The following is a 24,457-nucleotide window of genomic DNA, read 5'->3' on the forward strand; positions in this document are numbered from 1 at the left end:
AAAAATGCAGGCCAAGGCCATTTTTTAAATAAACATTTCAAACTATTTACAGAACAATCAGCTGTTCTGCATCAAATCTGATGCCACACAAATTATTTGTGCCACTCCAAAAAATATTTCTGTCCACTATGAGATAAAGGAGAACAACAGCCTGATACCTGCAGGCCTGACAGCAGGAGATGTATCACTCCTGTAACACCTGTAACATTCAGCAGTCGCCTCATTGTTCTGACACACACAACAAAACTATTGACTACACTACACACTAACTACACAAGATTTGCGCTAAACGTCGCAAATCTCTCACATCTCAAACCACCGCCATCACTCCTAAAACTTCCCCCTTCCTAAACAACTAAATGCCATGTTGCCATATCATTTTTTTCATTGGTCGACATGATACATTTTTCGACCAATAGGAAAGGGTGGGATTTTTTTTTGGTTTTGTTTTTGCTCACAGGAGGAGAGTGTTTTGAACGTTTTCCTTATAAAACTGTAAATATGAACGATAGTATTCAGGAAGAAACCAAACATTGCTTATATTTTTTTATCGTAACTCTGGTTTTACGTGGCCGATCAACACAATTTAAAAACTGGTATAAAGTCCACACTTTTTCCTTCAATTGTTGTCTGTCCTCCTCACATCTCCAATGGTTGCGCACGTTGTCATTAACGTGGCTTCACTCCATATCAGCCACGCCGCTTTGCTAGCTGAAACACCGGTGTCGGCACATAAGGACGCTGTCATAGCCTGTCGACGACACTGATTAGCTGCGTATATACAAATGTGAATCGCATTATTGGCTGGACTTTGGGATAAGGTGGCATCGCTCTAATCCCATAGCAACCAGTCACTTACTGACTAACACTGCAAAACAGAATTGTTAAGTTTTAATTTTAATTGCAATTCAGGTTAGATTTTTTTTTGTGCGCAGAGACCGTGCCAGCAGTGTGCAATTGCGCACGCAGCGCCAGCTTAGAGGGAACATTGGTTTTAAGGCTGTAAAACCCCTCACTACACACTTTAGACACTTTTCTCAGAAAGGCATGAACATTTTCACACTTTTCTCTCTTGTTTAAACGCTTTCAATGTTCAAACCTTCATAGAAAAATAAGTCCAGTATTATAGAATGAAACCAAAGGCACACGCAGTTGCCTTAGGGTGCAAAACGTTTCGTCGACATTGTTGTGTTTGTTGGGGAGACAACTTACAAACATACAATGCAGCACTTCAGAGTCACAGTGCTAGCGATCGACAATTTATGTAAATTTGACAAGCTGAAGCATTCTGTACTGTAAAGGAGACACGGCACGAGATTGCCAGTGATTGACAACGGTCTACAGCCAATCAGGAAACAGAACACAATGCGCTGTAAGAAAAAAGAAATCACGCAAAATTGCACCCAAAAAAAAGTTATAGCGAGGGACCACTGTACAACAAAACAAAATGAACAAGACAAAAATTGTGGTATTTTGTAAATATAATAATAAACGCAAATTCACTGTGTAATTGTGTAACTTTATTAGCAGCGTCCTTCTGAAATGCGCCAACAACATTGAGAGTAACATCCTTCTCTCTGCCCCTTAATGCTGTCCGGTCGCTATGGTAACGCGTAAATATTTCTTTCAAAATAAGACACACAACTACAACACGGGAAAAGACCCAGGGAAGCCGAGTTAATGATAAAAACCCTGAAAACCATAAATTTCACACCCCAGCCTCAACTGGTACCTAGTACCAAACGACTCACGGACCGGCCCGGGGTTGGTGACGGAACAAAATGCATAAAACATCCAAAAAAGAGCTTTAAATGTCCTTCAGCCTTGATAAACTATTCCTGAATGCTACTTAAGGAAATTAGAGGTATGCTGTGTTGAAAATTAAAGGTGGTCATATTGACTTTCAAGCTTGCTACACTATATACTGTGTTTCCACTTCTGTTTTGCACGTTTTAACCCCTGCACCTATTTACCATTTTCCTAATAAGATATATTGTTTGTTTTTTTAAAGAGGGATGGCTCAAGACTTTTGCACAGCACTGCATCTTTACTAAAGGCAGTTTCCCAGGACAGAAATTCTAACATACACGTGATATACACAGACCCACCGCCCTCTTTCCTGTGGGAAGGCAACCAGGTGCAAAGGCTGATCCTGACACAAGGGTTCAGAGGTCAAAAAGTTTGTTTTCCCAGGTTTATTCCTTATTATTTATTCATGAAACGGGCAGTAAGGGAGGGGGAGAGTTGGAATAGGAGAGAAACAGAGGAATCCCCCGGCGTGAGGCCTTTGATGTGGAAAACAAAATCTCCTTTTTAATCTGCCCTCTAATGAAATACACATGACATATCCTGAGCTCATCCACGGTCTCTGCCTTTGCTTCTTCCTTCTATCTTTCTCTTTGTGTTTACTTGTTTGTGTATGCACACACACACAGTCTTTGTGCACACGTGTGCGAGATAAAGAGTAGAATGAGTTAACATGAAACAGATTCAACTTGTGAAGGAGTGAATAGACAAAGAAAATATTAGTAATCACTCCATGCTATTGCTCAATTGCTCTCACTGAGAAGTAATCATTACTTGCAGCACCAGAGGCAGCCCAGCTGTCCACATGTATTTTATGTGCAGGCTAACCTTGCAGAGTTGGGCTCCTCGCCCCTTTGCCAAAACTGGTAAGGGCAGAAAAAGAGACATCCTCCCTTCCCATCCTGACTTTAATCTTAAAACAGAAACATCAGGTGGTTTCACTCAGTAGCTACTCTTAACTGTGAGAGTTTTTATACACAGTAAGTACTTGTCTATATAATATAAACAATATATTCTATTGATACAATTCTGGGCTGTTTGTCGGTGTAGTTCGGTCTGCAAAATTGCAACGCTAAAATAATTTTCAAATCTTTTAGGATATTTCAGGGGAAGAATAAATACAGCTCCAATCACAAAAAAATCTAGTTTAATTACATAAACCGTCATTGCATGCAAAAGTTTCCTCAGTGCTGAGTAAATATTAAAAAACATAAAGTTAAAGATTCAACATTTCTTTGGTATTTGCAAATACTACAACAAAAAAAGAAAAGTTTAGGGACTGTCATGGTCAGTTTTTTTTAACATCTGCTTTAGAAAAAAACCTACTGAGGCTTTTTTTGGCTGGTGAGTTCTTTTGGGGGGGATTTTCATCCATTCTTACTGTATGAGATACTTGTGGGTTTTTATTTAATTTAATTCAATGTTTTTAATGTTTATGTTGGATATTGTGAAGTTCATGCAAGCTTTTGTGTTTAGTATCATATAGCGTTGCTAAGGCTGTTGTTGGTTATGAGTAGGGTTGCCAACTCCTGAGAAATAAATAAGGGACACCTCGTGGCCAGGGCCGGGCGACCCAGTTGTCTTCACCCTTCCCAGTGTGGTGAATTTTTTAGCTCTTTTTTTGTGTGTGAAATTATTTTTTTAACCATTTGACTTGAATTTGATTTAAGTAGATGCGTATTCTTTGTGATATCAAGACATGGGAAACAAAAATCATTTAGGCATTTATTTTTAGCTCAAAATGACAACATTAACACAATAAAACAGGTCTCTTTCTTAAACAGAAGCCTGTCATCTTTCTTTAAAAGAACTCTGTCCTGCTTAACTTAAAATTATATAAATTAATAGAAAACAATAGAAAGAAAAATATTCTTGTAACAGTGCACATTTAGTGCATTTAGTGCAATTGGCTTCAGTAGAGGCATTATTTCAGCTTCTGCTCCCGTTTGTAAACCCACTTGTTCCCATGATTACGCATCATAACTCATCATCATTATTCATCTATGTATTACTTTTATGTATTACTCATCTATTTGTTGCAATATATCCTTGCAGTTGTTTATTACACAAAATAAATTATATTATCACACTTCTGGCCACATAGCGCTGATATTCACTGCACATGCCCATTTTAACCTTAACCAGAGGGTTTAAAAACAAACAAACCAGTGTTTACCATATCTGCTTCTGCCGTGGCCTGGTGGACAAAAATTGGTTAAGGGTTCCCCGAGCTTTCACGCCCCTCCTGTTCTTCATGTGCCCACCATTAGAAGCATGCCTATGGAAAAAGTGCGCCGGCACACAGTGCAGTGCGCTTTATAGGTGTTTTCCTTTTCCCATTCCTCCCTGTTCTTTTGCAGCCTTTTTTTCTTTCTCTGAGAGGAACAAACATTGCTGGGCTAATGCTGGGCTCACACTCTGCGATTTTTGGCCCATTTTGAGCCGATTTTTGAGTCGTGCGACCAATTTGGTGATCGGCCCGATTTTGGCCTTCATCGTGCATCGTGTAGTATACGTGGGGTAACGAGAAGCGATTAACACCTCACGATCATCAATCGCTCGTGAGGGTGTCACCACAGCCGCTCACACTGCGCACGCGGAAACACGTAAACGTCGGTGAAAAAGACGGAGCAGCAGTGCAGCGTGTGATCTGGACACAAGCGATGGAGGCACAACTTGTAGAACTTTGGAAAGCTCATCCGAGCCTTTTCGATGTGGCATCACCAAATTATCACGACCACAACAACCGTGAAAATAGTTGGATTTACATCGCTGCTCAATCACAGCTGATCATGTTTTTCATTAGCAATTTAGCAAAGCTGATGGTGGTGTGTGTCTGTGTGAGTGAAAGACAGAGAGGGAGAGCGAGCGACAGATTTTCTGTTATAACCTTCATTTTATGGAGGCACAGTGTGACTCAGGTCGCATCAGAGCATCGGGCGGTATACTGTGAGACCCTGCATCGTGACCTACGAACTTCTAACCCCTGCGAGCCAATCGTGCAGTTTGAAAATCGCACAGTGTTTGCCCAGCTTCAGGTGTACTGTCGTCTGAGACTTGCACCGCAGTGTCGGCGTTTGTTTCCCTGTTGGCCATGCTTTTTGTTGTGGTCATCTGTTGTCTTCCGGTATTTTCTCCGCAAGCGACCTTTCCTCAACCAATGAGATGAGCGGTAATCTGAATTGTCATACTCGAATTGTCATAAGTGTGCTGTCAGCTCATTGGTCACAAAGCAGGAGCGGGGCTGGGAATTATGTTTTCAAACAAAGCGTTAATTACATTAAAACTTATAGACTACTTTTGATTCTCACTGTATTACGGGACAAAGTGCGTCCCTTTTCAGCTCAATACGGGACGTGTACTTTTGTTTCTAAATACGGGACGATTCCGTTTTTTAAGGGACGGTTGGCAACCCTAGTTATGAGTTAGCCACACCTTAATAACAAGCTAATTAAGGTGTTGTTGTTTTTTATTTTGTTTTGTTTTGTTTTTGTGGGATATTTTGTATTTGTTTCACATTCACTGTATGTGGAGACGTAACAGTCACCAAAATTTGTATCCTTGACCGACTTTGCAATTTGAAAAAGAACCGCAGGCTTGTACCTTGGACAGTTTTACCAACAGCATCAACATTTTGCATACCAATATTGAACAGAACATTTATATAAAGAAAGCTTTAATGAGTATATTGGCCACAAAATAAATAAATTATAAAGTCATTCGTCTGAGATGAACACCTGTAGAGATTTAAAGCTATTTAGCAAATATAGTGTTCTAGCAGGCTAATGTGTAGTATGTTAGCTTAAACATTTGCTAATTAGCGCTAAATGCTAAGTACAGCTTGAGGCTGTAACCTGCATCTTTAACTGTACTTAGTATTTAGTGCTAATTAGAGGATTTAGAATCCTCCCCACTGTGTGTTAGTATGTTAGTAATACCTTTATAAGCGGTTTGATTTTAAATAAAAAATTTAGAAATGCAAAGACAATAGTGAAACACTTCTAACCATCTTTTCATTAAGAATAAACCTGCTACTGTGATGTTCCATGAAATATATAAAGAAGCATTTAAGTAGGAGTTTACTGACACAGCTGCTTGGCCAGTACATTGATTTTGAGCTCCTGGTGTAAAACTACTAAAAAGTTAGTATATCCTAATATAATTTAATATTTATACTGAATATCTGAGTATGAGATGACCTGTTGTACTAAGTATATTCTCTTGCCTCCCTCTTATCCCACACCACTTCTTGGGAAACAAGTAGCATGACATCACTGGGGAGAAAAGGCAACACAAAAATAGCCGGACAGCTCATTTCCCAGCTGTGGGCTCTAAACCCCAGACCAGACCAAGGTTCACAATATGTTTTCAATGTGTCTGATAGCCCCACTAACTGCAGTCTTCTCTCTCTCTCTCTCTCTTTTCTCTTTGTTTCTCTTCCTCTTCCCCCATTTTCTTTCTCTTTCATCATCCTCCTCTATCTACAACCCTCTCTCTTGACATTTCTTCTCTTTCTCCCAGACTCTGTGGTCGTCGAGGCAAGGTCACACGCTCTACTCTTGGCAGTCAGCAGTGTGCGGAGCTGTTGCAGGTGCAGGGGATTATATGCTGTGCTGGGAAAGAGGCAGAGAGGGAGGAGGGGAGGGAAAGGGTTTGGGATGGATGGATGGACGGACAGATGGATGTTAGATAGGATAGGTGAATAGATGGGCAGGAGGGCAGCACAAGTTTACCCAAAACCACATTATTGCAAGGTTTCTCAAGTGTGAGCTCTGCAGACAAATCCCATTCTCTCCTCCACCCGGGATTTGCTAAAGACGACTAAGGAGAAAATGAGAAAATGAATTCCAGTATTTTTCTTACACACAGATGGCATTAAACTGGCAGTCATCTGTGCATTGATCCTGGATTGTTTCCACAACAGAAAAGTCACATTATCACAGTTGTCGGCTCATTCAGCCAGTGACTATTATTCCACTGCAGACTTTATGGTTCTGTCTTGATCTGGGTGAGTGGGATATACAGACAACCAGAGGAAAGGACGGGAAGCATGAGATGGAGCCGTTTCTGGCCACGCGCCCCTGCAGCACTGTGACATCCTGGGCACTGGAGCCTAAGCTGCTTTAAGAAAGGAAGAGAGAGATTAGACAGTTTATTAGAACAAAATTCACAATGAGAATATTTCTTTTAATAAATGAGGTACTGATGCACCTTCTTTATCCCAGATCTGGGAAATTCTTTTGTTTTTTGTTTTTTTTACAAAGATTTTACAAAATTAAACTAAACAAAACATTTTCAGGAGGTAATACATTTTACTGCATGTTGTTTTTGTTCTAGTTGTAATTAAATGTAGGGTTTCAATTCAATTGGAGAATAAATGGAAGTGTGAAACACGACAGGCTTATACTAAATAGAGTTTGTAAAACTGATTCTCAGTTATCATTTTAAAGAGTTTTGTTTGTTTGTGTATTATTTGTATTTATTATAGTGAGTTTTCGTACTTGGAGTTTCAGTGTAACCAGAGAGAGAAATCTCGACCCCGGGGCCATGTAGCGGCAGCGCTGTCCTTCATGGAAGAAAATCTGCAGCACCATCTGTCTTTCCACCCAGTCTTGCATTTTTTGTGATAAAACAATCAAAACCTGAATGTAAAGACATATTTCAGCAAAAGAACAATTCTGTAGTCCAGTCTGTGGAGCATTTATTGGACTTTTACAGCTTTCAGTCCATAACTCTTAAAATGCTACAGCATGCCAGACAGGACAGGAAGATGGAGGTTAGGTGATCTGGGAGGGAGGGGGGGGGGTGATGCTGAGATTGAAGTGTGGCTGATTTAGAGAAAACACACAACACAGCACCCTGAGGAATTAGGACGTGGCCTTTAGCCATCCCCCATCTGGGCTGTGGTCTCAGTGAAAGGAAGATTGTAGATAGAGATGCTTCAAGAGAAATAAGTGTGACAGTGGTTGTCATTTTGAAGAGGAAACCCCGTTTGGATTTATTGAAGGATTTCTGCACGAGCTGGCTTGAACCTCTCGTGCACCTAGTAATTGTGAATGATGTCAAATTGCTGCACCTAATTTCTTGTTTCGTTAGTTCCTCATGAAATAATACAAAATCAGTGGCTCAAGACTGCACTGTTCACTATATGCAAATAGTATTTGAGTATTTAAGCAGTCAGGCGGCCTGGTCATTGGTTTGAGAATATGTATTAGTAGAGAGAACAATGTGGGGTGAAGGGGCGGGGGGGGGGGCAGGGTGATGTGGGTCCAGGGTAGGAGTCAAGTTCACGTCCCTACGTGACCAAGCTGCTGTCCAAGAGGGATCCTCAAGTTTCAGTCACTTCCCCTAACATTGCGCTTCACACTCACTCTCTCTCACTCATACATAATCTGCTTGACGCTGGAAATGCTCACACAGGCGTGTTTAATCATCCCAGATATCTCTATGAGTATCCTGCATTGATTTATGGCAGCTTTCAGCCTGTGTAGACACCATCATATCACTCACCTTCATCACCTTCACGTCCCCCACTTACCAAGTGTAGATTATTTAATTGAGCGCTAGACATGTGATATTATTTATTGGGATAATCGTAGTAAAGCATGCCACAGTAAGACAGCTGTGCTGTTTTATTCTTGAACTTATCCCCCTCCCACAGCAGAGAACAAAAGCCATCTATTATAATTAGCTATTAACTATAAACCCTAACGCGGTTTTCCTGCAGCTCCACCTCACTTACAGTCACATTGCTCCTCAGTGGCCCATATAGATATGTTTACCAAGAACAGTTGCTATGTTTGTGTCAGGGCGACACACACGTAACACACACTTTCTCAGTTATACACACTCTTCTGCTCACTGGAGACTGCTCTGGATTTTGCTGCCTATCCAGCTTCCAACTTGGAGTGTTGGGAGGGAATTTGGGGTGGAACTTCTCTATAAAGCTCACAGGAGGGAGTGTGTGTTTTAGGGGGTCTGCGTGGCTTTTTTTGCATGCATGTGCATATAATCAGGTGTGTGTGTGTGTGTGTGTGTATATAGCTCAGGGGAAGAAGTAGGCTGGACGAAGCTGTAGAAAAGGGGGAGCTGGGAATAGAAGTGCGTCTCTGGTTTTTGTGGTCTAATAACAGGGAATATTATGATTTTATGAACTTAATGGAGTTGAGGGCCAATAGTTCTTGTGTTTATTGCTGAATTAATACATTACTGTAACTGTGGTTAAGTAATTGGTCTCTTTTATGGGTTTATTTTTAATATTTAACGTCTGTTCTGAGAGCATAGAGTAAGGGCCTTTTATGTTTGCACTTTGCTGAGCGCGTTTGTGTGTCTTTCTGCAGGTGCAGTAGCCGCGTTTGTTACCACTCCTCTTGACGTGGCAAAGACCAGGATCATGCTCGCAAAGGTATACACACTTTAAACACGGCCACACAGCACAACGCCTCCTCTGGCAGCGAATTCTTAAACACTGCTGTCAGGTGATGCCTCGCAGGCGGGGAGCTGAGCGACCCCCGCAGTGGTCGTGAGCACGTTTTGACAGTGTCAGCATGCAGGACCGGAGCAGGCCGAGGTAGCGCCGGGACATTAGTGACACTTATGTGCACATATATCACCTCACCTGGAATATGGACCATTTCGGGAAGACGCTGTTTGTGCGAATGGTTAGTGTTAAGAGTGTGGACATGTTACTACTTCAGGAGAATTTCCATCCCAAGGCTGCTTGTCACTGAGAGGTGAAGCAGAGGCCCATTGTCCCTCCGGTTAACCCCCCCCCCCCCCCCCCCCCCCCCCCAAATCCTCGTGTTCTGCGAATCCTCCTCTTCCTCCCTCTCCTAGCCACCTTTTTTCTCTTCTGGCTCACTCTAACTGTATGTCTGGCTTCCCTCACTTTGTCCTGTGTGTGTGTGTGTGTGTGTGTTTGTGTGTATAAAGGGTAGTGAGTTCAGAGTAACCTCAGTCGGCCCCCCACAGACACACACACACACACACACACACACACACACACACACACACACACGTGCACACTTACACTGTCCTTGGAGAAGACACAGTGTTCCATTCCCACCCCGTCCTAACTAATGAGACACTGGAATTAACATAAGACTCCGACAGTCTTGATCTCTGGTGAGAAGCCGTTGGCTGTAGATGGAACAGTGTGTTACAGAAGCTTCCTGTAAACATTATCTGAAACACAGCTGCTGTAATTTAACCACCAGCAGAGGACTTGGCCTGCATCGAGTTTCAGTTATAACTTTATAAGGCCAAGTCTTTGATTCACTAAAGGCGCCACAGGTGAGCTTAGAAAAGGAGAGTGAAACGAGAATGTGCTGCTATGCCGTTTAAAGCGCTTCTACTTCCTGTTTAAAGTCTGTCCACATCCACTTTACTACAAGGAGGATTAAATACACGTGTGCATCTCAGACTTTCATTTTTTGTAATTTAACTCAAAAAATGTAAGCTTTCATATATGCTATATTCATGACATGTAAAGTGAAATAACTTCGAGCCTTTTTTGTCTTACATTTTAGGATGATGGCTTGCAGTTCATGACAATCAGAAACTCAGTATCTCAGAAATTAGTGATTATTAATCTCTGGCTCTCTTATACAGTGTGTCTTTTGTCTTGTCTTTCTCCTTTCACGCTCAACTGGTTGTGGTGGATGGCCGCCCCTCCCTGAAGCTGCTTCTGCTGGAGGGTTTCTTCCTGTTCAAAGGGAGTTTTTCCTTCCCACTGTCGCCCAGTGCTTGCTCACAGGGGCTAATCTGATCCTTAGGGTTTTTTCTGTATTATTTTACGTTACAATATAAAGCACCTGGAGGTAACTGTTGTTGTAATTTGGTGCTGTAGAATTAATATTAAATTGAAGTGAAAAGTCTGCATGAATCGCTGGACTTCAAACACCTTGGATTCTGTGCCTCTGCATGCTTCCTCCAGACTCCAGGACCTTTGTTTTTCAGTAAAGTGAAAATGTGCTTTGATCTGAAAATAAGACTTTGGGCCGCTGAGCAGCAGTGGTTGTTGTAGCTTGTGCTGGTTCCTGCCACACTTTCCCCTTCCAGTCCACTTGCTTTTTATTCTTCAGCACAGCACTCTGCTAACATCCTACACATGGAGGGTGTCAGTGATCATCATCATCATCTGGACAACGGTTAGGTCAGCAGGCTTTCCAATCGTGGCGGTGTGCACTGAACTGCCTTTGAGTATAAATACTGTTGAATTGTAATTTAGTCAAACTTTAAATGAAAAATTCTAATAATTTGAGATACTAGATTCTCAATTTTCATGAACATCAATCGCTAAGCTAAGCTGCAGATTTTTTTCTCCAGTAACCTCAAATCATTATGTTTAGGAGTTAGGAGAAAGTGATAATAATGCCAATAAATGTCTATTTATGATTAACAGTTTAAAGCTGTGATATTGAGTTTATATTCACCAACCTCGAAACAACAAATCTTTGGCATTTTTTTAAATTACTGGAAAAAAAACCCTAGAAAAACATATTTAATGGCTGTGATGTATTTCCTGTCAGCCAAATTAGCAACCAGTGGTCCTGACAGTTCTTAAAGTGGTGCTGAAAATGAAATTGTAAACTATTTTTTGTGAAAATTATAAGTAAATTAGCTCTAAATCATTTCCTGTGACATCAGAATTTATATTGTCCCGATCAAAAGTTCAAGACCACTTGAAAAACTGCAAAAAGCTATATTTTGCATGGTGGCTTCCAAGTAGAGCTTCAACGTGCAACAAGAAGAAATGATATACAACTTTTTTCTTTTTTTTTAACATGCAGTTTATTGAAAACAACACTTAAACTGAAACAGGCTGTTTTACAGCTGATCACAAGTTTAGGACCACATGCATTTAAAAGGCCAAATCTGTGCAAAAATGTGGATTCATTGTCATTTTCTGTCAGGTAGTCACACTGTCATGACGTTCTGATGGCAAAGGCAAAACAACGTTCCCTTTTTGAACGTGGTTGGGTTGAACTGCATAAGCAAGGTCTCTCGCAGCGCGCCATCACTGCTGAGGTGGGACACAGTAAGACCGTTATTTGGAATTTCTTAAATGATCCTGGGGGTTATGGAACGAAGAAGTTAAGTGGAAGACCCAAAAAAATTTCACCAGCACTGAGCCAGAGGATCCAATTGGCTGTCCATCAAGACACCGGATGATCCTTGAGCCAAATTAAGGCCGGTACTGCAGCCCCATAACCATTAGACGGCATCTGAAACTGAAGGGCTTCAAAAAACTTGAAATGTGCAATTCACTTGTATTTTTATTTTTATTTTTATTTTTATTCCTATTTATTCTATTTATCCCCTTTGTATATTTTATCTATATATGTCTTTGTATTTATATATGTGTGTGTATGTATATATATATATATATATATATATATATATATATATAATATTCTTAACTCTGTAACTTCTGTCGGTGCTGTGCTTTTTGGAAAACAAATTTCCCAGAGGAACCCACCCGAGGGATTAATAAAGTTTTATCTTATCTTATCTTAAAACAAATCTCCTTGAATGCCACAGAGCTGACTTTTGGACTTTGCAAGAGAGCACCAAACATGGAACAATAAAAGGTGGAAGAACGTTTTATTCTCTGATGAGAAAAAATGTAACCTTGATGGTTTCCAATGTTACTGACATGACAAGCAGATCCCACCTGAGATGTTTTCTATGCGCCACAGTGGAGGGGGCTCCATAACGGTCTGGGGTGTTTTTTCCTTCAGTGGAACAACGGCGCTTCAGGAGGTGCAGGCGCGTCAAACGGCCGCTGGCTATGTCCAGATGTTATAGAGAGCATCCCTCATGACTAAAGGCGGGTTTGGTCCTAAACTTTTGATCAGTTGTAAAACAACCTGTTCCAGTTTAAGCGTTGTTTTCAAAAAATGTTTTGTCTCACTCCCATTTTTTCTTGTTGCATGTTGAAGCTCTACTTGGAACCTTGTTAAGATCCAACTATGCAACATATGATTTTTTTTGGCCATTTTTCAAGTAATCTTAAACTCGCATTTTTAGGGGCTCAGGTTTGGTGTTGCTCGGTTGGCTCCTTTAGCATGTGGGTGACAAGTCCAGACAGGAGCGTTGAAGAAAGACAGACAGAGCAAGGCTCGTGTTGACTGTGGACGCTTTAGATCCGGGCTATGGGGGGAAACTGGGTGTTGGAACTTGTCACATCAGTTTTCTTCCCACAGGACACAGAATGAAAGACTGGCGTTGTACAGTATGCAGCCTAGCGCAACCGAGACCCAGGCGGGCCGACGTCCAGGGCACAGCTGGAGGAGCAAAGCCCCTCCAGGACAGGACTGCCTGCTGCAGTGGCAGCGTGCCTGTTGTACCACAGAGCTGCCTCATACCTCCTATGCTGCTACCGCACAACACTGGTCTTCTTAGAGTTGGAGATTTCTGCTTGTTCATCACAGTGCTGCCATCAGTGTCATGTTTGCTAATATCCACTGAAACCAACTGTGGCAAAGACAGGAGTCAGTGCAACACTTTATAGAGCAGCCGTTACTGTTCAGACTTTTCACAGGAAGCATAGTGGATGCCAGAAAACCCAGGAAAACATATCAAGAAGCACTTTTAAATCTTATATTTGGACAACAAAAAAAACACGAATCGTGAGAAGAAACTCATAAACTGAGATGCATAAAGATATTTTTGTATGTCAGCATAAGTTACTAGGGACTCTGTGTGTGTGTGTGTGTGTGTGTGTGTTTTGGACACCCTGTTCCTCCATTCCCTCGTTCCACCATTCCACAGCAGTAAAGGAAAAGAAAACTTGTCAGGCCAGAAGAGGAGGGGGCGGGGGTGGATTCATTCCTCAGCCACCTGTCTCCAACAGAAACACAAGAAATAGGGGTGTTTTTCCCATTTCCGTGAAGAAAAGAAGCATGAATCCTACTCTAGATTTACAGCGGATGCTGCAGACTGTTTCCTACATGTTCAACAAGCTGCAGCATGGATCGCTGTGCGCACACCAACACACAAACTCCTCAAGCCTGTGCTCAGCTTCCTCCTGCTTATTCGAATCTCACAACTGCCTCTTCCATTTTTATCTTCCTTCCTTTTAAACTGAAGCCACCCACCATCACTTAACCCAATGTGGCCTTATCGTGCCGCTCTCATACCCCTGTGACGCTCCACGCTGATGGATTCAAAACTTTCTGGCCAGCTAATCCGTTTAGTATAAATAAAACGACCGGACTGGCAGGAGGAGAGGGAGACAAGGAGAACTTGTTGAGTGTGTTTTTTTGGGTGGGCAGCTGGTTGGGTGTGTTTCTGAGCGGGTGCTGGAGGTGACACCTGCGCTGACACAGCTGTCCATGAGCAGAAAGAGGGGGGAAGGGGAGGCTGGAGGAAGCTGGGCTGAGAAAGACTAAACAGGGTGTCTGTCTGAGGAGCAGGAAGCACAGGAGACAATTTATCAGTCATCGCACCTCTATTTGTGCTCTCCAGGTCCCTTTTTCTGTCTCACTCCCTCTCTCTCCCTCTCTGCAGGCCGGCTCAACCACAGCGAGCGGCAACATCCCACTGGTGCTCTACGATGTGTGGAGGAGTAGGGGCATTGCAGGGTGAGTGTGTGTTCGTGTGTGTGTGTGTGTGTGTGTGTGTGTGTGTGTGTGTGTGTGTGTGTGTGTGTGTGTGTGTGTGTATCTTGATTTTGGTGAAACATTCAAAGACCCTTGTGATTGTTTAAAACCAAACAGCCTCTTTACACAAACCATTTTATCCCAGGCCACTTTAGAAAGCTCGTATTTTACATGATTTGATTTAACCCGGCTCCCGATCCCTCGCGTAATCAAGTTTGATAGAGCGGTTCCTCCAGGGAGCGTGAATTTACAGCCACGGCTGAAAAATGAGATGTATAAAAGCTTTTCCTGACGACTTGCTGCAGCGTCTTATTGATTAAGGTGTTACGAGGGGCCAAGTGAAAGGGTTTATTTAAGTGTTTTGATGTGTTTATGATGCGCACTGGACAAAAGGCCAGGTCTAATGGGGTCCACAGAGGGCCGCCAGCACTAAAACAAACCCTCAGTCCCGGTGAGTAATAGGCCTGCTTGTGTACAGGCTGCCATCGTTTAATCGGGATGCACCCCGACGTAGTGCTCGCAGCAGATTTGGTTTGGGGCTGGGCCAAACGCTAGTAGGATGTTGCTCTCCACCCTCCCTGACTCGCGAACACACGCACACACAGGCAAATTTTGTTTGTTTTTAGCAGACACAGTCCTGGAATCCAATCAGAGCCAAGGGTGATTCCCTAAAAACCTCTTTCAAACATTGGTTACAGTCTGGGCATCATTTTTAATAAAGATCACGTCTGAGACTTCATTAAATCTCAGTGAGCTGATAGTTGGCGGGCCCCCGTGGAAAAACCCTAACTACAAGTCCCACTGTCCCTGCTGCAGCACAGGAGAACTGTTTAAAGCCTCCAACTCTGCAGCTCATGGAAATCTTTTTTTTGTCTCCCTCTTCTTCTCCTTCTACTCATTGTATCATCATCCTGGGCTTAGCTGTGTCTCAGCTGCACCCAGAGAACAAGGACCATGAGCTTAAAATGACAAACACTTTTTTTTTCTCCTTCATGATGCGATGTAACCAGAGAAGGTGAAGAAAGAGAACAAAGAGTATCTAAGAGACACATTAAATGCAGAAACAAAGGAGAGTGTTTAAAAAGTTTTTTTTAAGTACAAAGTGAGGAGTGGGGGGGTCTGTTTTACCACAGGGCCAAAGGCCCGGTGGTTGCACTGGTGCATGCCTGATACAGATTGCTGAGGCTTTAAAGCTGTAATTATGGTAATAGGCCCAATTGCTGTGTAGTGAAGCTCTAAAGTGCTTCCATGTGTGTGCCATGCCCCAGAGAGCCCGGGTTAGGAGAGAGCAGTGCAGCTCACTGGCCTACCCCACTAACCTGCAGGATAACCAAACACGGCTATGAGTCATGTCAAAATAAACACTAATGGGCAACGTGTCCTCGAGGCTCTCTGATTGGCTCCTTGTGCAAACCAGAATAGAAGAAAAGCAAATAAGTAACACGCTCTCACCTCACACACAGAAACCTGTGGTAAAGTGCAATTGTGCTTTACTGTTATTGGTCCTGCAACACAGCATGAGCGGAGTCATGCTGTGTTGCAGGAAACAGTAAAGCTGTGCTGCAAAGACACAATGATGAGCAGCTGTCCGCCCATCATTTAAGCCTGTCCCTGTTTTTGTCTCGTAAATATCTCGAGGGCTCCAGAACATTCTTGCTTTCGATAGGATTTCTGGGAAAAAGGTGTCTGTCTTATTCTTTTGGAGTCAAACTTTTCTTAGGCGCTGCGCTGAGGAAACACAGAAGTGATTAAATAGCATTTTACAGACTGTTGTTTCCTTCTGCAACAAGTGGGGAGAAAACATGTTTACTAGAATGCCATGTTAATTCAGCCTGTAGCACGAGTGTTGACTACAGAGGGAGTTATTTCCAAGGATTTATCAAATACATGTAGCGCTCTGTCTTCCAGAATTCCTCAGCTACGTCTCAAACATGTTAGCCTTCACGAGAACTGAACAGTATTAAAGAAAATGTCACTTATTCTTTTCTTTTTTTATATAGTTTTGGACTAAAACATAGCCGTGCAGCACAGAAAGTGCTTGTTAGAGGCTCAGTGGTTTGTGCTATCTGTTCAGATGAAAAATGTCCACCATCACTGCAGTTATAGTTATATAACAGATAAAGATAACACAGAGGAAACAGGGTGACTACAGATGAGTAATTTGTTTTCCAGACACTGATTATTTAGTGATTTTTAAGGGAAAGTATGCTCGAGTCTGTTTTTGTCTCTGCAGCTATCGTCCACTTTTCTACACCCACTCCCTGCTAGAAGGACATAAAAAAGATTGATCTTCTTCAGATTTGTTGAAGACCCAAACACGTTAGAGTCGGTCCTCTTTCCTCTTAAATTTATCCTTTCAAAGAGTTTCCGAGTACGGCTATTTTTTTTTTCTTGGAATGCATTCTGTCTGCCAGAAATTTGCTTTCAGATACATTTGAAGATTTTTCCCTCGCTCTCTTCTTAAGCAGCACCGGCATATTTCTTCACCGCAACCAAAACATTTTGCGTGAGCTCACGGCGGTTCCTCCATACTGTCCTGCCGAGCTTTGAAACTATATTTAGCCCGGTTCCTCGGGAGAGGCGATTGGCCGACAATAGGGGGATGACGGCTCTCTGTGGATGGCCAGGCCGTGATGTCGAGGGGTCCCAGGGGGAATATTTGAGCTCTGGCTCTGCTCTGACGTCCACAGGTGGGCCTGATCCCAGACAGGAAATCTAACGCCAGCAGAGAGCTGAGACAAAACATGAGCGCTGAGTTTAAAATTAGTTCATTCCTCGCAGCGCGGCTATCGGACCATCACATGATGGAGAAGGTTGAGTGGAATACACAGGGATCTGTGTTGTCGTTAGGCGCTCCACCTGCCCTCTGTTACTTCTGTCAGTGGGTTTTGATTAGCTTTGGATTGTATTTGATATCAGGGTGTAAGCAATGCGCAGCACTCCCCCGGTGCAAGCCTGCGACTTTTGTTTCAGCAGATGGTGATAGATAGCCGTGCTGAGATGGAAAGAGCACGTCGAAGGGCAGGGCAACAGCCTCTGACTAATGTCCCGTGTTTATTTGCAGCAGTTCGGTTCATGCTTGGATAAACACACTTGTATAAGGTCTCTCACACTTCCAACTTCCTCTCGGTTTCACACACTTATCAAAGCCAGCCATGCAAAGCTAAGCCGTCTGTTGAGACCGGGCGACCTAGGCCGGAGCATTCTTAAAGGTGGAGTCGTGTGAATGGTTGGGATGTTTGGAAGATCCCTGGCATGCTTGGACACTTGTATAACTTTACAACGGACAACGTGAAAATATCATAAGTAGGAAGTCTGTCATGGCCTCTGATCTCAAATTTCTCAAAAGAGCTGCACTTAACTGTGTGTGTGTCCAGAAATAGAAGCTTCATGTAGGGCACTGAAAGGAAGATGACACAGCTTACACAGAGACTGTTGGAGGAAGACCTCGTGTTCAGCGTCAAAGTTTATTCTTGATCTTCTGTTCCACTTGAACATGCAGGGCCGATGGTTAAGCACTGTAGAGCTTTGAGCTAAATGCTAACATCAATATAGTAGGAGCGCCGCAGTAGCTGTGTCATTAATACAGCTTTTTTTTTCCCTCTAATAGTGTGTAATAGCAAATCTTGGACTGGGTGGCTCTGCAGCAGAAGCTGGTGAAGGTCTGAAATGTGATATGGAAAATAATCTGCATACTTTACCTCTCAGTTGCTAGCTGGAAGTCCTGTTTTAATTTCTTCTCTATGAAAACCTGAAACCTTAAAAATGTGATGCCTAAGCACAAAACCGGCCTGGTCAGGTTGCCCAGAAGTTGTCAGCTCTTCAGAATTCTTTTCTTTCTCTTTTGATTTGTGCGTGTGTGTTTGCATTCAAGAAGCATTTTTAAGGCTGATGAAAACCAAATTAAACTTTGCAATATTTCAAAAGTTTCTATAGAAATGAAAGTGGACAGGAACACAAGTGCCAACACACCCACACGGATGATGAATGGAGACAGACATGTTGCATGCGTCGACAGTTTTGTTTTGTTTTTTTCAAACACGTGCGCACACAAGCGAGCACAAGCACACATCCACCAGCACAGCACACAATACTTCTCATCCATTACATCTGGCTTGGACTGGGCCTGAGCGTGGGGGCGTGTTGGCAGACAGAAGGTGTTGGTAGGCAAATGCACTGCGAGAAGGTCAGGCGGAGTGAAGCGGGGGGAAATAAACGGAGAGACGGACACAAAAAGCCGGATGAACTGACAGGACCGAGTGAGCACGTGTCTTAGAAGTGCATGACGCAGCAAGAATAGGAGTCGGAGGAGAAATCCCCAAACAAGTGAGCCAGCTGAGGGGGACGTCGCTGAGCGGAGAGACAGAGAAATGGATGGATGGACAGCAGAGAGACATGTGCAGATGTCATCTGGCCATCAGTCACATAGAGGGAGAGTAGAGAGAGCGAGAAGGAGGTAGGTGGGGGGAGTGAGAGCTCCAGAGAGGACTTGGGTGGAGGCTTGAAGCCTAATCCCAAAAACAGCTGTGTGTAGCAGGAGGTGGGGGGGTATTTTGGGAGACTCTTATGGCCCATCACATCCTTTGACCACCACCAATGTTAGCAGCTCCTCGTTGAGCCTCGGTCGCTGTAACATGGACCCCCAGCCTTTGCTCTTTGTGAAAGTGGCTTACTAACATGGCCTCATGTTTGAGGCGCTCTCGTGGACCCCTCTGCACCCAAACACCGTGCAGAGCTGGACACGAGACGCTCCGGGCTCCTCCTTTCACAGCGCTTTTTCATGGCAGTCATTTAAGCTGCAGCACACTTTTATGAGAGCTGATCACACATCTGAGTGTAAGAAAATCTACTCCTTCCTCTAACCAGGCCCTGAAATACGGATGAAGTGTGCTGCACGAAACACCAAGTGTTCTGTTTTTTTAAAAAACATACTCTAGCTCACAAACAGGGTGTCACGAACAAGGCAATCTTACGTTGTTGGACAGTAAGCGAACATTAGTGGACTGACATTTTGCTCTTTATATTGAGGACTCCATTCCTCCTGCACAGAAGCGCTGTAGATAGTCTTGTAGCGTCTCAAATGCATTACTGTACTGCAATTTTGACAAATGCTGCAAAGATATCTTTTTTAAGAAGCACATGTTGCTCTCTCCCCTTTCTCCAGTCTGTTTGCTGGCAGCATACCGAGGATGACCTTCATCAGCGTGGGCGGTTTCATCTTCCTCGGAGCCTATGAGAAGGTTCGCCACACTTTGCTATAGCAGCACGACCTGTGTCTGTCCTCAGTCCTGACCTGATGGAGAGAACCAGAACAGCAGGGAAATCGTCTCTGGAAATGGAGGATCCAGCATCCTGCTGAGTCCTTTGAAATGAGGCGGAGAGGAGACGCTCACGGGGATGACTGCATTACCCAGAGTGCCACATTCATACTTATTGATTAGGCACTCAAAACACCACAGAATTTTTTGAAATGAAGCAACACTGTATCACCTAGGACAACGCAGTCATTGTAGTCAGCAGTGACTGGGACCATTTATGTTTCACGTGTTTGTGAGAGAATGAGTTATGTGATTAAAAACGGTGTCTTTGTATCTTTCAAGTGAGGTTTGGGGCTTTCTTTGACTCTCTGGAATTCTGCATACTTTAATGATCATTTTAGCGTTTTCTCCTCTCTATTGGACTAAGCCACCTGCTTTAAAGACCCACCAGAGAGACACAGCAGTATCTCACCATTTTTACAATCCTGCTGGAGCAAAGCTGACCTCATCCACATGCAAAAGCCTTTTTTTTGGCCCTTTTTTTTGTAGAATCCCAGAACAGTAGAAGCCTTTAATTAACAAAATCATGCACTTTGTCATCTCTGGCTCTTCAGATCTTTTATTTATGAATAGATCCGATTTTTGATTTGGCCACTGCTTAAGCGTTTTGCTGTCTCTCTTATAGGTTTGTGTAAGGTTTTTTCTTTTTAACTTTTTGTTGACCTCCTTCACAAGTATCAGTGTCTCTTTGGAACTCAAATGAAGTTCGACTGAACAGCAACCAAACACTCCAGATCTGTTATCTGCTTATTTTGTAAAGAGAGAAAGAAGGAATGGGCTTCATGGGCTAGAAACCTGCTTATAAACCAGTTGACTTTTTGAGTTTCTGAAAACGGGGTAGTTTACATAAAAAACTGCTTCTCTGAAAGTCTGCACTTGCTTAACATCTCCATGTTTTGATGTCAAGTGCTGCACATTAGCGGTGCTGATAGGCAGTTATTTTCCTCTTATGGCAGTTGTATGTTGTGGGACGCTCTGAGCAACTGCATTGTCCACGATGTACAAACATTCAAGTCAAACAGAATTAGAGTAAGTGATCGATCTGATTAGAAGTCATGAAACTGGTAAACATACATATTTTAACTTTTTATTTTTTAAAGATGTGTATCTTGGTGGCTATATACATCACTTGTGCTCTGATACACTCACTGAAGGGGTCAGCACACCAGATTTCACAAAGAAGCTTCATTTTCTGCTCTTTCATTTAAGCAGATGGTTTTGATTTTGTTTGCTGAGGTTGTGTGATATCAGCGGTCCAGTCCCACAGCTGAACCGATCTGCAGGACTGGATCAAGCAGAGGTAAGGCCGTGCACATTTTTACTCCGGCTTTGATCTTGTTTATTGGAGCAGCGGTTTCCAACTCCTGGACCACAGAAGTGTTGCGCGACCCGGCCACGAGGACGAGATATAAGAAAAGTTTGGAAATGAATGAGAGAATCTCTGAGTTTCATTTAAATTGTTGCGTGACGTGATTTCCAGTGTGGCCTTTGTAAATTTTACAAGTATTCATGCACCCCCTCCCTGCTCCTCAGGCTTTTAAAAGAAGAGGACAACTTAATAAAAAATACTCCAATACATCTTATTGAAGGATTATTTAGCTGGCATATGGAAGAACAGTTAGGTATCAGTGTGTTTTCAGTGAATTAGCTCCTCTCATCTGTCAGCAGCCGGTCTGGAAGGTAAAACTGCACCAGGAGACAAATGTCCTCACAGGTGGGACTGTTTGTCATGCTGCTTGTCACTAGGCTGTAGCACAACAATGGTCGGAGTGTGATTGGTGGAGGCCGCGGCCAGGGGCACGTCAATCATCTGGTGACAAACGTCCATCTGGAATGCACATCCTGACCTTCAGTCAGACTCGACTCAATAGCAAATATTTTTAACAGCCCGCAGAAGGAAAAAAAAAGCCTGCTGTCTTTGCAGCTCCAAGGAGCCAAGAGACATTCCTGGTTGGAAGATTAGCTTTCTCTTTCTGTGTGTGTTTGTGTGTGTGTGTGTGGATACTTGACTACTTTGAAGATCAAGGACTCTGGATTTCATGTCTTTGTGCATGCTCCATTTGAATTGATGGCTTCTCCATAACCGCTGTGACAGGAGAGCGGCGTTAAATGCTAACTCAGCTGTTTGTGATATTGTCGAAACATCCTCCCTATGTGTGTGCGCCTTTTTTATGAGCAAGAAAACAGGCCCAACACTTGTAATAATAGCAAAATGGGATTTTTATTAGACACTTCAATGCCATGTTAGACACTTCACTGTTTTAACTTTGACATTGGGACAACGGTTTCAGACAGTCTGCATTAATAAATTACTCAGGATATGAACTGCACCCTCACTCCTTCGAGTCCCTTTTACCTACTACACGGGTGTTGCTTTCCCAAAGCCCAAAAAACACAGAAGAAAAAAAAACAAAAGTTCTCTGTTTGGTCTTGCTGGTAAAAATCACCTCAGTAAGTGCTATCAGGTGTAACCAGAGGAGCATGTCCTCCAGCTTACCTTGATAAGGCCGCTGGTGTATTCATGTTGAATGGTACCAAAGTATTCAGGGACTGTGACAGTTCACCCCCCAAAGTTTGGTTAGAGCACTTTTCACAAGCCTCTCTAACTGTTCACAGGAGCGAGCTGCACCTTTATCCACCTCAGGCATGAATCGTTATTACTGAACTGCAGTGATTCAGGTGGAGTACTGGCCATCTTTTGCTCCCAAATGTACCACCCCGTACCCCAGCTTCCCCCCGGATGTCGACCCATATTACAGCAGTAACTGAATGACACAACATCACAATGCATCTTTTGCTAATTTCATAGCATTCAGATTTTATTATTAAAAAGAAGAGAAAAAAAACAGTTGGGCAGCCGGCCAATTAAATGTCCAAAAATTGCAGCTTCGGTTATGAATGTGGGCCGTAACTCATGACAGGTGTCACGCAGTTGCACTGAGAGATTATTAGTGGCATTTGCAGCTTCCAAGCAACAGCTGTTAGCTGTTAGCAGCCACATGTGGTTGCAGAATTGTACCAAAGTCACTTTCTGGGACAAATAAAAATCGAATTTAAAGAGGACCTATTATGCTTATTGCAGATCTCACTCTCTCTCTAGATATCTCTATCTCTAGCTATATCTATATATATAATTTTGTAAAAATTATCATTATTATTATTATTATTGGCATTGACTTGAGCAGCTTTACACGATTCACAGTTCAAAACAATTATTTAGGTTTGTACACTGGGCCTAAGTGCAGCCCCCTCAAATCATCCTCTGGCAAACAGTGTCTGAACAGCAGGTGGGTGAAAACCGAGCAGTCTGAAGCCTGAGCTTTGGGCTCACAGGGATTACTTCTACATGCACCGACCTCGTTATGTGAAAACTTTGGCTATGTTTAATATGAGCATCCAACACTGTAACAGTTTCCACGTACATCTGCATATGAAAAGGAAATACCAAAAAGCATAATAAGTCCTCTTTAAAACACGTGAAGCATTCATTCCAACCTGATCAGAGCAGCTTTGCAGTAAACGTGTAGTGTTGTGAAACAGGTGGAAGAGCCTTAAGGGTACAGTATGTACTGTTGACTTTAGTGCGTCGAGATATGCGGAACGTCTCCTCACAGAGAGGAGGCTCCTGCATTCCTGCCGGTGGATCGTGTACACACAGTCTGCATGTTTGTGAAGTTGAAAAAAAAAAAAAAGTGCTTTAACTGATATCCCACCACTCGCACCAACATCTAACGTACCTAAATAATCAGCATCCGAGCTCTTCCTTCATACAAAAATGGTGGTGCGAGTTGTTTCCGTAAGGCCATAGCTGGCAAAAAAAAAAAAAAAAAAGGTAAAACATTCAAGTGCGATCAAGTGTTTTGTTTGCGATAAAAAGTGTACCGGGATCTCTCACAGAAACAGTCTCTGAATATATGCTATTACAACTTGAGTTTTCTTTGATCATGCAATAAGGCACTGCAGCTGAATGTTGGTAAAAGCTGAAAAAAGGCTGTTTTTTTTTCTTGTTGTAAGAAAAATAAAAATACCATCACTCCTTTCTTTGCCATGCACATATATTTAAACACTCTTTTTTGTAAAAGTTATATAATATATAAGAAAACTCTTATGTACAGTCAAAAAAAAAGTCCAAAAGGCATATTTCTCTTTTTAGTCCCCCTGCACATACATATTGTACAAGATTCCCTACATTTACATGCTTCAAATGCAAGTCACATTTTTTCTTCTTTTTTTTCTCTTTTTTGCAGCTAAAATTTTTATTTTTATTTTTTTTAGCGGCCACCTCCCAAAGGAAGGTTTTTAACTATGTACAGCTGATACGCTCAGATGGGACGCCCCCCACACAAGCTCCACCTTCAAACTCCGGATGCCCCTCCCCCCTCCTCTCCTCCGTCAGTTCAGATGCAGGAGGCTCGGGACCGTTTGCCTCGATATGAGGTAGCAGGTTATTTCCCAGTGCAAGAAAAAAAAATATTGTATATATATATCGGTCCACATTTTTGGGGCTGCTAGTCACTGGCTCTCCTTAGAGAGGCGCTCTCATTCTGAGAGGCTCTGAGGGCGTGTCCATTGGACAGCAGAGTCTGCCTGAGCTCAGGCTCGCAGTCCGTGTCGATGTGTCCGTGGCTCGTCACGCCGGCCAGCTTCACCGGCTTGTGGAAGGAGTCTTCCTGCGATGTCTTGGTCTGCCCCGCTTTGCTCACTGCTGAAACAGAGAAAGAACAGGCG

General features: G+C 42.9%; 2 protein-coding genes across 3 annotated transcripts in view; one reads left to right on the forward strand and one right to left on the reverse strand.

Moving 5' to 3' along the window:
* The window catches only part of slc25a26 (solute carrier family 25 member 26), a 63,524-nt gene extending 40,748 nt beyond the window's left edge, over positions 1 to 22,776 (forward strand). Inside the window, exons 7-10 of one of the 2 annotated variants that reach the window (XM_085158707.1) lie at positions 6,328 to 6,397; positions 9,147 to 9,211; positions 14,320 to 14,393; positions 19,576 to 22,776. In XM_085158707.1, coding sequence (XP_085014833.1) covers positions 6,328 to 6,397; positions 9,147 to 9,211; positions 14,320 to 14,393; positions 19,576 to 19,672 — 306 coding nt within the window. In that variant the 3' untranslated portion in view covers positions 19,673 to 22,776. The remainder of the gene's footprint in view (positions 1 to 6,327; positions 6,398 to 9,146; positions 9,212 to 14,319; positions 14,394 to 19,575) is intronic. The other variant, XM_085158709.1, reaches the window with a different exon arrangement.
* The window catches only part of lrig1 (leucine-rich repeats and immunoglobulin-like domains 1), a 37,806-nt gene continuing 35,280 nt past the window's right edge, over positions 21,932 to 24,457 (reverse strand). The window contains 1 exon segment of the mRNA XM_085158705.1: positions 21,932 to 24,434. Coding sequence (XP_085014831.1) covers positions 24,238 to 24,434 — 197 coding nt within the window. The 3' untranslated portion in view covers positions 21,932 to 24,237.

The sequence above is a fragment of the Neolamprologus multifasciatus genome, chromosome 5 (genome assembly GCF_963576455.1).
Source record: "Neolamprologus multifasciatus chromosome 5, fNeoMul1.2, whole genome shotgun sequence".
In the NCBI taxonomy this organism is placed as follows: Eukaryota; Metazoa; Chordata; class Actinopteri; order Cichliformes; family Cichlidae; genus Neolamprologus; species Neolamprologus multifasciatus.